We start from the raw sequence: 15,384 nt of genomic DNA, 5'->3' as shown, positions 1-15,384 counted from the left end.
TTAACATGGAGCGGATGGAGATTTTGTATTCTCCCCTCCTGGAGATACCAGAAGGGAAGTCAAGTGGTACCAAATTGCATCATTTTGTCCCATACGATTGCGGTATTTTGTCGCAAGGCTAAAATGATGCAATTCACAGAAAATCGCATTATTGAGGCCGCATCCTGCCCTCTTCACTAGGAAGTGGGCAGCATCCTGGAGAAAGACCTGCTCTCCGGGTGGTCCAGGAGAGCTACTAGAAGGGTAGGCAAGTATGTATAAACAGCCCCCAGAAATTGCTCAGATATTGAGTAGAGCTCTTTAGCCACAGTATTTTTTTTACTGCCATCAGGTAAAACATTCTGAAATATTAAAAATCATTGTTCACCTGTTTTCCTGCTAAGTGAAAACAGTTTCTGTGACACCAGCCCAAATGTTGTCACAATGTCCTCTCTTATGGCAACTGTAAGGTACTGTGAGATTTGCATTCCCTTTTTTCTCTTGTTACATAGCAACTCTCTTGAAAAATATGTCTTAGGCTGTCACGGTTCTCTGACATCACAAATAAGCTGTTGGAAGAGAAAGGTAAAATGTCACACAAAATATCTCAAACCACACAAACGCCTGTTAAGAACAGTTTTATTGCACAGACTAGGCACATAAAAGTGTTGTGATCGTGTTAAATATAGATATGGCAGCATGTTTACTGAAAAATGCTTTAAAATTACTTTTATATGCTTATGGGACAATATTGATTATCTGAGCTGTGTCATTATGAACAAATGTGCAGGATTGCTGTGGGAAACAGCCAAAATGACATAGTAGTTTAGACAATTAAGAGTCTATTTATCTATTCTGGAGAGCTGTTCTTAGCTTCCATCGGCTATCATCAGAAATCGTTATAGCAATGTGTAGCTTTGTCGCGAAAATCAAGTGTAAGCTTATTTAACATGGACAGGATGAAGACAGAAGAAAAAAAAATGCTTTATTATTAAAATAAACCATTTTTTGCTATAATAATATTATTATTTTTTTTTCTATAACTTTATTAGTCTTCAATAAAGGAATATGAAACTGGAAGCCAGAGTATAGGCTTCCAGTTCCAGTGTGCACATAGGCCTGGTGAGCCTTACGACTCCTGTTACCACTGCCAGACAGTGTTGGCAGGGCTTAAACTTCAATATTGCACTATCTAGACAGAAGCCTTACTGTGGTACTCTTTCGTAAGGGTGAGCATGTTGTGTATTGCAGAAGTAATAATTAAACAGTATTCCATTCCAGCAGTACCCACCTTTCCCATTATTAAAAAAATAAAGTATTTAACAGTTAAATTTTAAATATAGTGTTGCTCTCTAAAGACTTTGAGATAGAAGCTGACAAGACATCTAATTAACACTCAATGCTAGCTCAATTACTAGCCACATAAAATTCCTGACAACTTAGAATAGGAAATCAGTGACATTCAAAAGTAGAATGGCCCAAGAAATCTCAATTAAATGATTTCTCAATCAACATCGTCTGCCTTTAATGACGTAACATGACGCATGATGTCACCCCCTTCCCACTCTATCAGCCTGCAGCATGTATCGGCCCCGACGGATGCAGAGTTATTCAGCACGATCCCATCGCCTGCATCCTCTGCATTGGGCTGGGTGTCTGGGGCCAGGCTGAATGAGTCACCATCTGTGCTTCCCAATCCTGAAAGAATGCAACTTTCCTTAGATAGTCTCAACACGCTGAAGGGCGCAACCAAACTATACAGAAGGGGTATTTATAACCCAGCACTATGTCATTTTATAGAAATGAAAAATAAGGGACAATAAGAGAGACACGGACAGACGTTGCAAACCCTAGCGGCAAACTATTTAATTGGTTGGTATTATTCGTGTTAAAAGCAGTGTTCAGTAGGAAGAGGAAGTGAGGATCCCCCTGTTGTCGCACTTGGTACGCTCCTATGTTAGAGGTTGCACAGTGTCTGTTACAATAGCATTAACATCAGCTGCTCCACTCAGATCTCTCCTTAGCGAATCTTTAGTTTTTCCATCTCAAGTTTTCCTTAGTACCAGTTTTCTGATCCACCGGGGGGGGAGTAAACCCAAAGGTTACCAAGGACCCTCCATCGTCTCTGTGTGACCCAGCAGACAGCCTGTGAGCTCCATTCAAAACAAATAAATCTCACCAAACCCTGGCTTTCTGTTTGAGCAGGGAGGGGGCTGGACAATATTCTTTTCCCTCCCTGGTGATGAAGGCTTTTTCCCCCAACTGTTAAACGGATCCTGTTGCCCTTAGGAATGAGATTGCACCAGAGAAGCAAAACTAAACCCTGATATTTAAAGAACTCCAAAAATACCGGAACTTGCACAACACGAGAATCACAATCCCCAGTTCTTATATCTATTGAGGACATGGACAAGCAGACTGATGAGACCACGCCAGGGGACAACACACAAGGTACAGTAGCTTTCTGTGTTATTCTAAAATGTATTTCTAGCATGTGAAGTATAATTAGTCCCTTGTACAGCAGCGCATGGGCTGATATATATATTTATTCCTGGCAGGCGCCTGGTAAGAAATCAGTGCTTTGCTCTCACACTGCACAAATGCTGATATAACAGTTAGTTGGTGGCTGATGGTATTCTGGGCATACTGATGGTTTTATTTATTTTGAGATGACGTTTGGATTACAGGATGGTTGGTACTCTGTTTAGTGGTGTGAGTGGCAGGGTTTGGGGGAAATGCTTGCGAGTGATCATTCATGTGCCCATCACTTGTGCATCTTGGTGGAATTGTGCTGTGGCATATGCCAGTCCACTCCCCACGCACGCAGTCTGGGTGAGGTCACTTGTAGAGAATAGAGTGTGCAGCTCTGGGCTGCCTGGCTGCTGCTTATAGGACTGTGCACTTAATGACGCTGCAGATTCCAGAACTAGACACTAAAATACATGTTTTTTTTTCTGCATTTAACCACACAATGCTCCAGATAGTCGTCATGAAGGAGAACTACACAATAGCCTGATTCAGGAGGAGGGGGCGGGCACAGCCCCTCTTTCCTCTCCTCAGCCAACAGGCTGTTTCTGTGAAGGAAGATATACTTTGTGGTGTCTAACCCTTCAGCTGAGTGTAACAACAGCAATAAACATTATTTTTAACTCTAAAATCTGGCTTGTCTGTACTTTCTTCTTTGAAGAATTTTAGGACTAGATCTTGCAAGAATACATAAAATAATAAAAAAAAGGCCATGATCACAGATGGAAATACTTTCTATAAGTTAGCAATCATGCTGAGGCCTTTTGTAGTTATAATTGTATGCTTGACAGGACTGGATACATGTTATCAGCAAGATGTCACTATTTCTTTTATATAATCTGTTTCTTTCTTAATACCCCCCACCCCCATCCGAGGGAAAGGAAAGGTTTAAACAGGCTAGAATAAAGGCAGTTTTTGAAAAGTTCTGCAGCTCAACCCCCACATACATCCTAGCCTTTTGGGTATAGGAGAGTTGTTTTTATGTTTCTGTTTTTAAGCTGCTCACATATTCTTCAGTTTTGGATGGATCAAATTGACTTTCCCATATATGTAGGTTCCACAGCAATACACAGAACCAAAATCAGATTTGGTTTGAACAAGTATGGCAGAGCAGTGTCTAATCCCATAAGCCTCACTTGGGGGTCATCTTTCAAGTCAAAGTGAAGGCAAACATTATGATCCATCTGTATTCCCCTATGCCTCTGTGAATTTTGGCCATTTGCATACTTGTTCATGCAGTAGCCAGTTGATGGTAATACCAAATAGTTACATTGCAATGTTGGTGGTCATAATATGCTTTATCAATTCTCTGATGCTAAATTGTACAGATTACTGTTTCACATCATCCTCATAGATAAAATGTTCTAATGATGCCTGGTCCTGTAAGGAAAACTCTGATTAAATTGCTCACAAATCTTATCTTCAGTTGTTCGTGTTTACACCAGTATTATTTTGTCTAGTACAATGTTGTAGAGGCAACAACTCTATGCAATGGTGAACACAGTAGGACATGACATACTTTGATGCAGGTTGATACGTGCTTACAGAATTACCCCTTTCCACCTTCAGAAAACTTTAAGTTATTGGTTTATACATACCCACTTGCAGCTTTTACTGCATAGTTTTTATGTCTTATCCAATGGTAAGAAATGTACAACTCTGTCTGATCATATAAATACATGGCTGAGGAAAACCTTGTAGGTATGCATCGGGTGGTGATGCTTCCCAATGTTTAACTTTTTTTCACAATATTCCTTTATGTACAGACATCCTTGTCATTCCCGATGATTTCAGTGTTACATTCCAGAGATTTTCACTTTGATATCTGAAACTAAAAATGTATATTCTCTTTCAGTTTCATATCAATGTTTCCCTTCTATATTCAGAAGGTATTTGTGTGATGGGGTGTGCTACATAGACTGTTATGTTGGTAGAATAAAGAGCTTTGCTGGTTATTCAGATTCAATAGGACACTTTAAAATATACATTTTGTTGAAGTTTACAGTATTTTCTCTTCTGATATCTATAATATACAGGTAGATAATCTGAATACATTTGTACTTTTTTTTAAACAAAATTTTTAGCACTAACTTCCAGTAGTTATGGAGTAAAAAATTTACTTTTAATCAGGACCATCAACATCAATATTTTATAACTTTGCATTTGTCCATTTGTTTACTCTTGTTTGGCCTTTGCTAGATTGGTCGTTTCTGCTAGCAATTCGGTATGACATATGTAGATGGCACATGTGCAGTCCTGGCAAGAATACATGGCAGCTATATATCTGCCCACAGCATGGAGCCAACCACTCCTATTCATTAAGTAATAAATAATCAAGTGGTTTTTTTTTTAAGTTGCTGGTTTAATTTCCTCTTTTTTTTGTACTGCTATTATTAACAGTACAAAAATATTCCACAGGTTTATCAACTCAATCTTGGCTTTAATTATTTTGCTAATAAAATTTAATGTAATGGAGAATTAAAAACTCAACATTTGTTTTTGTTTTAGGTTTTTAATGCATATCAATAAGATTTCTAATTAATTTTAACCAATTCAGTGAGTGCCCACGTTTCACATTTTCCTTTTCTTTGCTTGGTGTTCAAGAGATGACTATTATAATAAGTCTCTTGTCTTAGTTTCTCAAGAGTTGCTTTATAAGATGCTGAGAGCAGAGCAGTGTCTTATCCAGGTGGAAAAGAAAATGAGCCACTCTGCTTGATGAGATAAATGCATTCATACAAATATATAGTTGCCCTTCTAAAGTCCCTTATCAAAGAGCAGTATTTCTTTTGTATGGAGTTAGAGAACAAATTGAGCCCACCTTCTGAAGAAAATTTCTGGAATGTAACACTGGAGTCATTAGGACTGACAAGGATGTCTGGCACATAATGTTTTTTTTTTCACAAAATTCCTTTAAGTATTATAACGCATTGCACACTAAATACAGTGTTTTGCCTATTGCTAAACATAACTGAAACATTTGACAATTTCATACACATACTGCACTAGGACAAATATTAGAGTGATTGTCCAGAGGGATCTTGCAGGTTTGCAGCTTACGACGTATGCACAAAATATTTAAATCAAGATTTCAAATTAATTAATTATTAAGTGACCCAGAACTTCTCGTAATAGACATTCACAGACCTAAAACAAACTACAGGTTTGAAATTTGTGTTATCAGACACAAAACAAGGACTGTGTGTTCTTTGAGCAATGCTGGCCACACAGAGACAGAGCCTACCACTTGGCCTGAGTACCTGGATCATTATCCAACTTGGTCACGCATGTAGGTGTACAATTGGACAATATCTGACTGAGGGCTTAGACTGAGCAGCTGGCTTTCCTTCGCTCTTACTGGAGTCTGTTTAGTTTGGCTAGAAGATGACTTCACACAGGCTGATAGCGTTCATCTTCAACCTCTTTTACCAAATAATAATCTGATCGTTGTTTGTCAGAGTATCAGGAATTGTAGCAATGTTTAGGCCACACACAGTGATTTCAGACCAATTGCTGGATGTTGCTGTCAGTGTCGCAGCTTGTGTGACCAGCTTCGTCTGTAGTTTGCCTAGGTATCTTGAACATAAATTTAACAAGTAGTAGAGTTACATTGCACAAAACTTAACAGAAACTGTGCTTAATATACTTCTGTTATTTTTGTGATCCAGGTAATTGGGGAAACAAATCATCTTTCAGCTGATAAAATATTTGTATTTTTTTAAAAAAATAACAATAAACTGTACATGGAGGGTCTCAACAAATGTGACATTTAGCCTTATTTTAATGCTTGAGAATACTTGTTACCAGTCTTTTGTATCTACGGATCAGCCCATTAGCAGTATTAGTTGTGTGCTGATTGAACCCGATCAAAAACATTAATCAGATTCTAGAAGTGAAACAATATTTTAAAGCATGAAGGAAGCATGTAGAAATTATGTAGAGCGTTACATAGGTCTTCCTTAATATAGTTTAGCCATATTTTCAGAAGGCCATAAACTCCTCCAGTGCATGAAGACCGCTCGCTGTCTAGGGCTCCGATGAGGAGAAACTGATAACTAAAAGTTATACTGAACTAATAGGGGCATGGCAGCTTTTGTCACACTGACATGGCCCCTATGTCATAGCATCACCTTGTGTCTTTAGAATTAAAATGTCTTTCCCATTTCAGCCTAAGTGGTCTACAATACTTAAGAAAAAGCAATATTATAATTAGGCAGTTGTCCTTTTCTTTTGGATTTTCCCCTTGTTTTGTTTTTGCTCTTCCTTGTGAGTTCCATGATCTTGGCAGTAGCCAAGAATGCATTGTTTCTGTAATGTCATAACAGAAACAAACCATGGTAACACATAGCATATTTGGATGCACTGATAGATACTGTACCTTTTATCAATAGCACTTGGGAAATAGGCATTTCCATAATTTGGAGCATCATGTATAAATTCAAGCACTCTTAAAATTGCCCCTTATCTTCCCTCATGCAGCATCCTACATTCATTCCCTCAGTACTTTATGTAGCAGTGTTCCTACAGATGACAGAGGGAACACTGTCATCATGTATGATATTAGCATGATATTATCAAACTGCATGCAGTAATTTTGCAAATTTAGCACACCCACTCCCACCAGTATTTAATGTGACATTTGTATCCATGAAGATTAGTTAAATAAGTGTGTTGTACTCAGTCTGTATTTGTTGATGGGTCCCAGAAGTTTTGGTCATGGACTGTAAAGTTTGAAATTGGGCACTCTGGAAGCCACCCCCAGACCACCTGTTTTCTGAACATCCCGAATGATTTTACCTTATGTCTGCTGCTCTACCTCCATTTGTCTCATCTGCCATGCTTTGCAGTTCATGTTTGTGTTTTGGCATCCCAGTTAGTATAAACATCTCCCATCTCAATTGCCCAGCAGTGAGGAGTGAAAGTCCTGCAGGACCAGCATTGAGGTTTATGTGCGTCCTTGCAAGATCAATAAGTTGAAATTCCACATAAAATAATTCCATAATAAAATGTGTTTTTATATATTTTGCGTGCTTTTATGAGGGTATTCTATATTGCTGTATTTAGTTTTAATGATGGTATAAAGCAATCTAACTTGCATACATTCATATATTGATGGCTTTGAACCTATAAGTGCACAATTTTCCATGTAGCACTCTGAATACATTCATACTGGGTACTTGGGGTCCCAGTGTTAAATGTTTAGTGTAGTTATACAACATTGATCTTGTATCCTTAGGGACCCCCCTGACAGTCTTCACACATTAGTTAAAAGTATTTTTGTGACTTGCATTGTGATTCCTTGTGATATACATTCAGTTGTCATTGGGATTTTCATGTGAAATTAGTGAGGGGTTAGAGAAAGGGACCTTGGCTGACAAGAGTCACCTACCTTGTTTTGTGGTAAAACTATTAATGTATTGGGGTTAGTTTGGCGATTGAGGCACTTAACTCAAGAGAAAACATTTTTGGATTTTTAAAAACAATCCAACTTGTTTTCTTTAGTATAGTATATGTAATAAAAACATGTTTGCCAAAGTTGAGCTAAACCGAAGAAATGAAAACACTACTTTTAAAACGCCAAGTGAAAAGCATTTATTTATGCACCTTATGTTTAAGAGATGCCAAACTACAATGCACTTTTTAAATTGTTTAGGAAATGTAATAATAAAATCACTATTTAAACATTGAATAACAATTATCCAAGGCAGGAAATTTTTGTAACTCATGTCACGCGTTCATAACAAATAGTTCAACGAGTAAGGAGAATCCTGATTGGATCGGTTTCTAATCATTAAGGAAACTTGGGTAATTCATTTTCTGCTTCTATTACTGATAATTTCTGCATGGCCTTCCAAGGCACTGTTTTGGAAACAAAAAGTACATCATTTCAATATTTGCCTACTATTCCTGCTCACTTTTACAATCAAAGCCAGTTTATATTTGTGACATGAAAGGGTTCTACCCTAAAACAGTGGTGTACAAAGCCCAGGAATCGGGGACCTTTGCACCTAAACCTTTGCAAACCTAACTTGTCAGTGTAGTTTCTAATTGAAGTGAATAGATGCACGTTTCCTGGATTAATAAATGGCCCTGCTGACTCCTAGATATGACTGACTGACTGGCTCCCTGCATTATTCCCTCATAACCCCTTGCCCTAAAACAGTTTTAGAAGTATAAATGCATAATATGCACCTTTTTATTGTATTTCTAATCTGTTACAGTTCTATTGGAGAACATTTATTTGTATGACCAAACCTGTAATAACACGACTGTAATAACACCACAGCTCTTGTCCATAGAAGATATCCTCTAGAACAGGGGTGGCCAACAAGCCGGAGCCCAAGAGCCCAAAAATATCCATAGCTGCGGCAAAGAGCCAACTTTACCTTTTATAAGTGTGTGCATATACAGATACACAGTATATACATGCACATACATTCCGCACACACATACTTTGAAAATATAACATAATTTAGAATATCTTGAAGTGTAAAAGAAGATATTCATCATTGCCAAAATGTTCAGAATAATAATCAACTCGGCTCTTGCCTCGCTGCTGTGTCCAGCGGAGGAGAGTTCAAAGGGTGCTTGCAGTCTCTCCACAATAGATCACAGTGCTTCTCTATCCACAATCGCTGTGGAGGGAACTGTTGAAGTGGGGATAAAAAAAAGAGTCATAAATAGCAATATGCACCTCAGACCTCTTCACATTCCCACCAGACCTCACCATGTGCACCTTGCATGCACTTCAGCCTCTCCACATGCCATGAGATCTACCCACATGCCGCATACATGGAAATCATCCCCATACATGGCAATCGGTCTCCTCACATCCCCTTTATATACCATCAGACCTCACCAGATGCCCTTCAGACCACCCCACAAATGCATCAGACCTTGCCACATGCCCCTTATATGCCACAAGATCACACCACATGCCCCTTATATGCCATCAGACCTAGCCAGATGCCCCTTATATGCCATAAAACCTTGCTGCATATACTTCAGCCTGACCAGATGCCCCTTATATGCCACAAGAACACTCCACATACCGTTAATATGCATTCAAACCTCACCAGATGCCCATCAGACCACCCCACATATGCCATCAGACCTCACCAGATGCCATCAGACCACCCCACCTACTCCATCAGATCTCCCCACATGCCCATGAACCCAACCACATTTTATTAAATTTAACAATATGCCCCTTACTTTTCACAAAGCCACTTGACCCACAAAAAGGAAGGAGGGAGAGCACGCTGCACTGTCTCCTCCTGCTCCTCCTTCGTGGATTTGAAGTGCTTACACACTGTGACCTCCCTGCATTGTGCAGAGGAGACCGGGAGTTGACGCTAGCTGGAGAACAAACTGTCCTTGCTGGCGCCTGAAACATCGGAGCTGCACTGGCAGCAGGCTGTTCTGCCCTGCCAGCCTCGGAGCTGCATTTCCAAAGAGTCGCGGTATGGCCACCCCTGCTGTAGAATGTAAGCTCCTATGGGCAGGGTCCTCTGTACCTTTTGTCTAACGTCTCCTCGTGTGTCCCTTGTCATGTCTTTTGCTGTATGTTATGGGAGTGCCATGTTGTTTTTTACTTGCAGGCACAGTATTCATGGTCGTATCTGTATTTTATGCTTAACTGTCTTCATGCTTCTGTTAATGCTTTTTTGTATTCATGTATGTAACTTGTGTAATGAATGTTTGTCGCTACAGAATCTTGGCACCCTATACATAAATGATGAGTACTAAGGAAGCTCTGATTTTGATGAGCAAGAGGTTTTACTATACAACTGCTGATCTTGCTTTGTATGCAGTCATCATCCAATAGCACATACATACATGTATGACAAGATTGACCAAATATTATACAGTGTGGCTCCATCCTAAAGAATCAATATTTGCAGGGGGGAGAGTTAGGTCTCTTGATGATCTTGAATAAGGGGGTGCACGCTGCAGACTTGATGCAACAATAGTATTTTAATAGTGAAAACACAGTACAAAAAAGTCAATATTCCATTCTCTAAATTAATTTTGTCAAGACCTGAACCCCAAGAGTGAAAAGGGAATCCATCTAGTAACATGGCAAAATGTAACAGAAACACAGACAGGGTAGTGAGGACCTAACTGTAATAGCATAACCTAAACGTAAATATACACTGATCATCCACAACAGTAAAACTACTGACAAGTGAAGGGAATAATATTGTTTATCTTGTTACAATGGCAACTGTCAAGGTGTGGGATATATTTGCCAGCAAGTGAACAGTAAGTTGATGTATTGGAAGCAGGAAAAATGGGCAAGCGTAATGATCTGAGTGACTTTGACAAGGGCCAAATTGTGATAGCTATGCAGTGGCTAGTACCTACCAATAGTGGTCCAAGGAAGGTCAACTGGCAACGGGGTCATGGGCACCCAGTGCTCATTGATTTGCGTGGGGACCAAAAGCTAGTCCGTCTGGTCCATTACCACAGAAGAGCTACTGTAGCACAGTTTGCTGATAAAGTTGGTGTTGGCTAGGTTGGAAAGGTGTCCGAACACACAGTGCATTGCAGTTTGCTGCGCCAGAACTTGACCATGGGAAAGTCATGGTACCAGGATGCACTATGGCAATGTTTTGCTGGGAAACCTTAAGTCCTGGCATTCATGTGGATGCTACTTTGACATGTACCACCTACCTAAACATTGTTGCAGACCGATTACACCCCTTCATGGCAACTTTATTTCCTGATGGCAGTGGCCTCTTTCAGTAGTATAATGCACCCTGCCACACTGCAACAATTGTTCAGGAATGATTTGAGGAACATGACAAAGAGTTCAAGGTGTTGACTTGGCCTCCAAGTTCCCCAGATCTCAAGCTAGTGGAGCATCTGTGGGATGTGCTGGAAAAACAAGTCCAAGCCATGGAAGCCCCACCTCACAACTTACAGGACTTAATGGATCTGCTTGTAATACCTTGGTGCCAGATATCACAGGAGTCCATGCCTCAATAGGTCAGAACTGTCTTGGCAGCATGAGGGAGACCTACACAATATTAGGCAGGTGGTTCTAATGTTGTCGCTGATCGGTGTGTATGTGTGTGTGTGTGTCTCATATATATATATATATATATATATATATATATATCGGTAATACATTTATTTTCTGAAGACCAGTGTTCCCTTGTTGTTGTTTTTAAGATAAAGAGGGTTAAGCTGGCTATGCTCATCAATAGGATCAACCCATTGTTAATATCTCTGTTCCTAGGCATCACTTTTTCCATGAAATTTTAATATATTATACCTTGGGGTGTTGCTATTGATGAGACTAACCAGCTAAGCCTCCTTTGGTCAGACATTTCATGTTATTGCTCAGTACTTTGGTCCATGTGACTTGATCTGCTTTAACGAGAGGCATGGGCTTTAGAGTCTAGTGTGGTTACAGTGAAACTTCTGGTTCCCTTACATGCTGCATCTTTGCCAAAAGTATGTATGAGCACTTAAAGCTGACAATGACTGCACTCATCGTCTGACCAAGCTTTACTAGACTTTACTTGTTTAGGATTCATTCTTAAAGATAATGTTACAAAATGATTTCCGTTGTCATGGCTTTTTTTTTTTACTATTCTTAGAATAGTACATTGTAAAGATTATTATGGAGCAACAATGATTGTTGAAAATGTATTGCTCTTCATGTTACATCCCTTGATTCAGCATTTTCATGGTTTTGTTTGTGTTATTATTGCATTCTGTTTTTATCATCATTTTATTCCTTTTTAATACTCCTCATATGTAACATGGTGCATCATTTTTGTTAACAAAACGTAAGTAAATAAATGTGCCAGATTCTTATTTTGCTATTTTTCCATTGATAAATCTGATAATTCCTAAGAGGCTTATGGCTATTCCAGAGTGAGAGGAAGTGATAAACAGTAGTTTAGTTCTGTTTTATGTACAGTTTGATGTGCATGGGGTTCCCAATCCAAGGGAAGTATCCCTCCTGCTTACATGAGTGTAATACTCAGGCTGTGTTCCAAAGGAAACGGAGTGCGTGTATACTGCCGAATTTATTGAATATGTGTCGCTGTGTTATTTGTATTTTTAATTTTTTTGCCTTTATTTCTTCATGCTTACGTGAAGAACGGCTCATATAATAATGGTACTGGCCCTCATTGTTCCAATTCCAACAGTGTTATGCCTTCAGTTAGAGCATTATATTGCAGTGGAGGTGTGCTGTGCATTATCTGCTGTTGTTCCCTTATCCCCCTCCTCTCTAGAGCTTTGCTAGGGATGAATGCTCTGCTGCTGCTGAATGTTTTATTATGGGAAGGCTAGCAGTACTGTGCCAGTACATGCAATGTGCTGTAGACACGATCTGCTGGCACTGTCTACTTGATGTAGATCACTTACCAGCCTTCATTGAGCCTGGAAAGCCCTTGTAAGGGAAGAGATAAATAATGTCTGAGAGTCTAGCCTTGGTGAGTGCAGTCTTATTTCCCCTCAAGTTGAAATATAATATTTTTAAGTTTGTTTTGTGTGCCAAGTAAGTATGTGAAAAAGGGAAGTTTTCTCAGTGATTTAGTTACTTTGCCAAAGCAGATGACCTCTCATTAAATAATACTACAGAGATGGCATAGCAATTTAACTTTATTATTTTGCACTTCTTTACCTACTATTTATTTCCCTGCAATTTCTGATGTTTATAATACTTATATCTAAGTATCATGACCTTTAATTTATGGCAGATTGAAATATGTACAGGTATATTTGTAAATTTCTAATGCATTTTAAGCAATTAGGCTATTTGACATGGAGTTTTGAGGGCTCAGCATTGCTTGCATCAGGAACTCTGGAATTTAGTGGCTAACTTAAGGCGAGCTCAGGAAGGACAGAAACCTCCCGTGGAGCAGATTTGGCAAGAAGCCATTTTTTTGGAGGTAAGAGCTCAGTTTGGCGTTTTGGATTTTAACTAAAAAGACAAAAACTTTTTATCATTCAGCAAAATCTTGTTGCATACACAAGATGATGACTTTAACAGTATTCTCTCTTGGGGGCATATTCAATTAGGTTTCCAGTTTGCAGGAATGCGCCGGTACGGGCCGCGATGTCAATCCATGTTATCGCTATAACGTGGATTTTCGTGCGCACCCCATAGGGTTGCGTAGGAAAATCCCCGTTATTGCGGTACCGTATTACCAGCAATACTGCGCAGGTTCCACAGTAAAGCGCGTTACCGCGGACCTGAAACCTAATTGAATATGCCCCTTGGTGTCTTAACTCTTACAAGTAAGAAAATAAATGCAGGCCTCTAATCTGTATTGAAGCCCCTTCAAGAAATGATTGTGATTAACCTTTATTTACATAAGGCTGCCATTAACATATTACACATAACTTCACAGAGAATGTTTAATAATTTATCAGTCCCCTCCTCAGTAGTGCTTACAATGTAATCCCCTACCATAGACACATAAATGTGCACACACAAGGCCTAATTTAGTTAGGGATCCAATTTTGAATCTCCCATGTACCTCCTATGCTGGAGTACATAGGAATCTATTGATCCCTGGGTCGCATTCGTTGTCCACATGAAGAGCTATGAAATGTGCAACATTGAAGTAACTGCAATATGCAACTGCCGTGTATTTCATAGCTGTGCATGTGGTCAGGATGTCGTATGCAGCCCAATATAGGGGACTATATAGCAGCAGTATTTGCCCAGCGGTAAAGAAGGTATTTTCCGGTACATTGGAATAGCAATTTCTACAGAGTACTCTTTAGGCCTCAAACCTTGAAGAATTTTGAAAGCAAGAGGAATTAACTGTACGAGTTCAGCTGGCTGTGGCTTGTACAATCATAAATGTTCCCCAAATAGCAACTTGTGCTTGTCGTACAACAGCTCTAACCTGTCACAGCCAACACATTAAGGGGCATTTAGATAAGTCTTCAGTAGAGCGCAGTTATTTTTTAATACTGAGTGCGCAAGATATTTTAATTCCTGAATAGAGCGGAGCTTATTAGCGATACCCACTGCATGAGATTTACTAAAGGTAAGAAACAATTGGTATTCAAAAAACTGACTGGCCAGAGTTGTTGGAGAAAAAAATAGAGAACCCTCTCCCCCCCTCATAGCTGTTGTAGGAAAAGCACAAGTTGCGATTCAGAGGGCATTTATTGAAAGTCATTGCAGTTTTTGATCATTTTTAAAAATGCTGTGCACTCTTTGAATATTTTCAGGGCTCAGGAGAGATTACACAGAGCATACCAGGGTTGTATTGAGCAAATAATAGGGACCCCTGTAGTTAAACTTGTTTGGGTGTGAAATTGTAGAATTTCTTATTTAAGAATATAATTTTCATTTAATCTATTAACTCCTGTTCTGAGGCACAGGAATTCAAAGATTCCCACACCGAACACAGCCAAATTTTAAATTCTTCATTTTGGGAAACTTTTACATATACCTGATTTTAGTCCTATATGGAAGTTTTCAATATAAGACATATGTTCATGCGCTTTTTTATTAAAGTGCAGGAAAGATAGTTCCATTGCCCTGCTTAGGAATCTGACTATATACTTCTGTATAGTTAACCCAAAATTATACCACATTGTAAAACATTACACTGTGTAATTAGCTATCTAAATGAATGTAATCATGATAAAAGCAAATAATTGACTTGCTCATTTTGATGCAAATTGCATTTCTTCGGGTCCTGTGACTGAAGGAGGTTTTGTTCTTATCAAAAAGCAATAACTTAAAGAAGTAGTGATTGGGTGAGAATGGGACTTTGGCTTTGTAAACTATCCCTGAATACACAGTGACATCAGATAGCAGGAAGCAGGAACTCACCACCCCCCTTCCTAAATCTCAGCTCATTTTGTTTAGAATGTAACCACTGGCTACAGATT

The 15,384-nt window shown here is 39.1% G+C and overlaps 1 protein-coding gene across 3 annotated transcripts in view; it reads left to right on the top strand.

The window, feature by feature from the left end:
- Positions 1–1,655: 1,655 nt before the first annotated feature.
- Positions 1,656–15,384, top strand: part of MAP7D1 (MAP7 domain containing 1) — a 72,131-nt gene continuing 58,402 nt past the window's right edge. The window contains exon 1 of one of the 3 annotated variants that reach the window (XM_075195454.1): positions 1,656–2,430. In XM_075195454.1, coding sequence (XP_075051555.1) covers positions 2,385–2,430 — 46 coding nt within the window. In that variant the 5' untranslated portion in view covers positions 1,656–2,384. The remainder of the gene's footprint in view (positions 2,431–15,384) is intronic. The other 2 variants (XM_075195452.1, XM_075195455.1) reach the window with 2 other exon arrangements.

The sequence above is a fragment of the Mixophyes fleayi genome, chromosome 2 (genome assembly GCF_038048845.1).
Source record: "Mixophyes fleayi isolate aMixFle1 chromosome 2, aMixFle1.hap1, whole genome shotgun sequence".
Classification (NCBI taxonomy): Eukaryota; Metazoa; Chordata; class Amphibia; order Anura; family Limnodynastidae; genus Mixophyes; species Mixophyes fleayi.
Note: the sequence above shows the minus strand (reverse complement) of the source record. Positions and strands in the feature narration are given on the sequence as shown.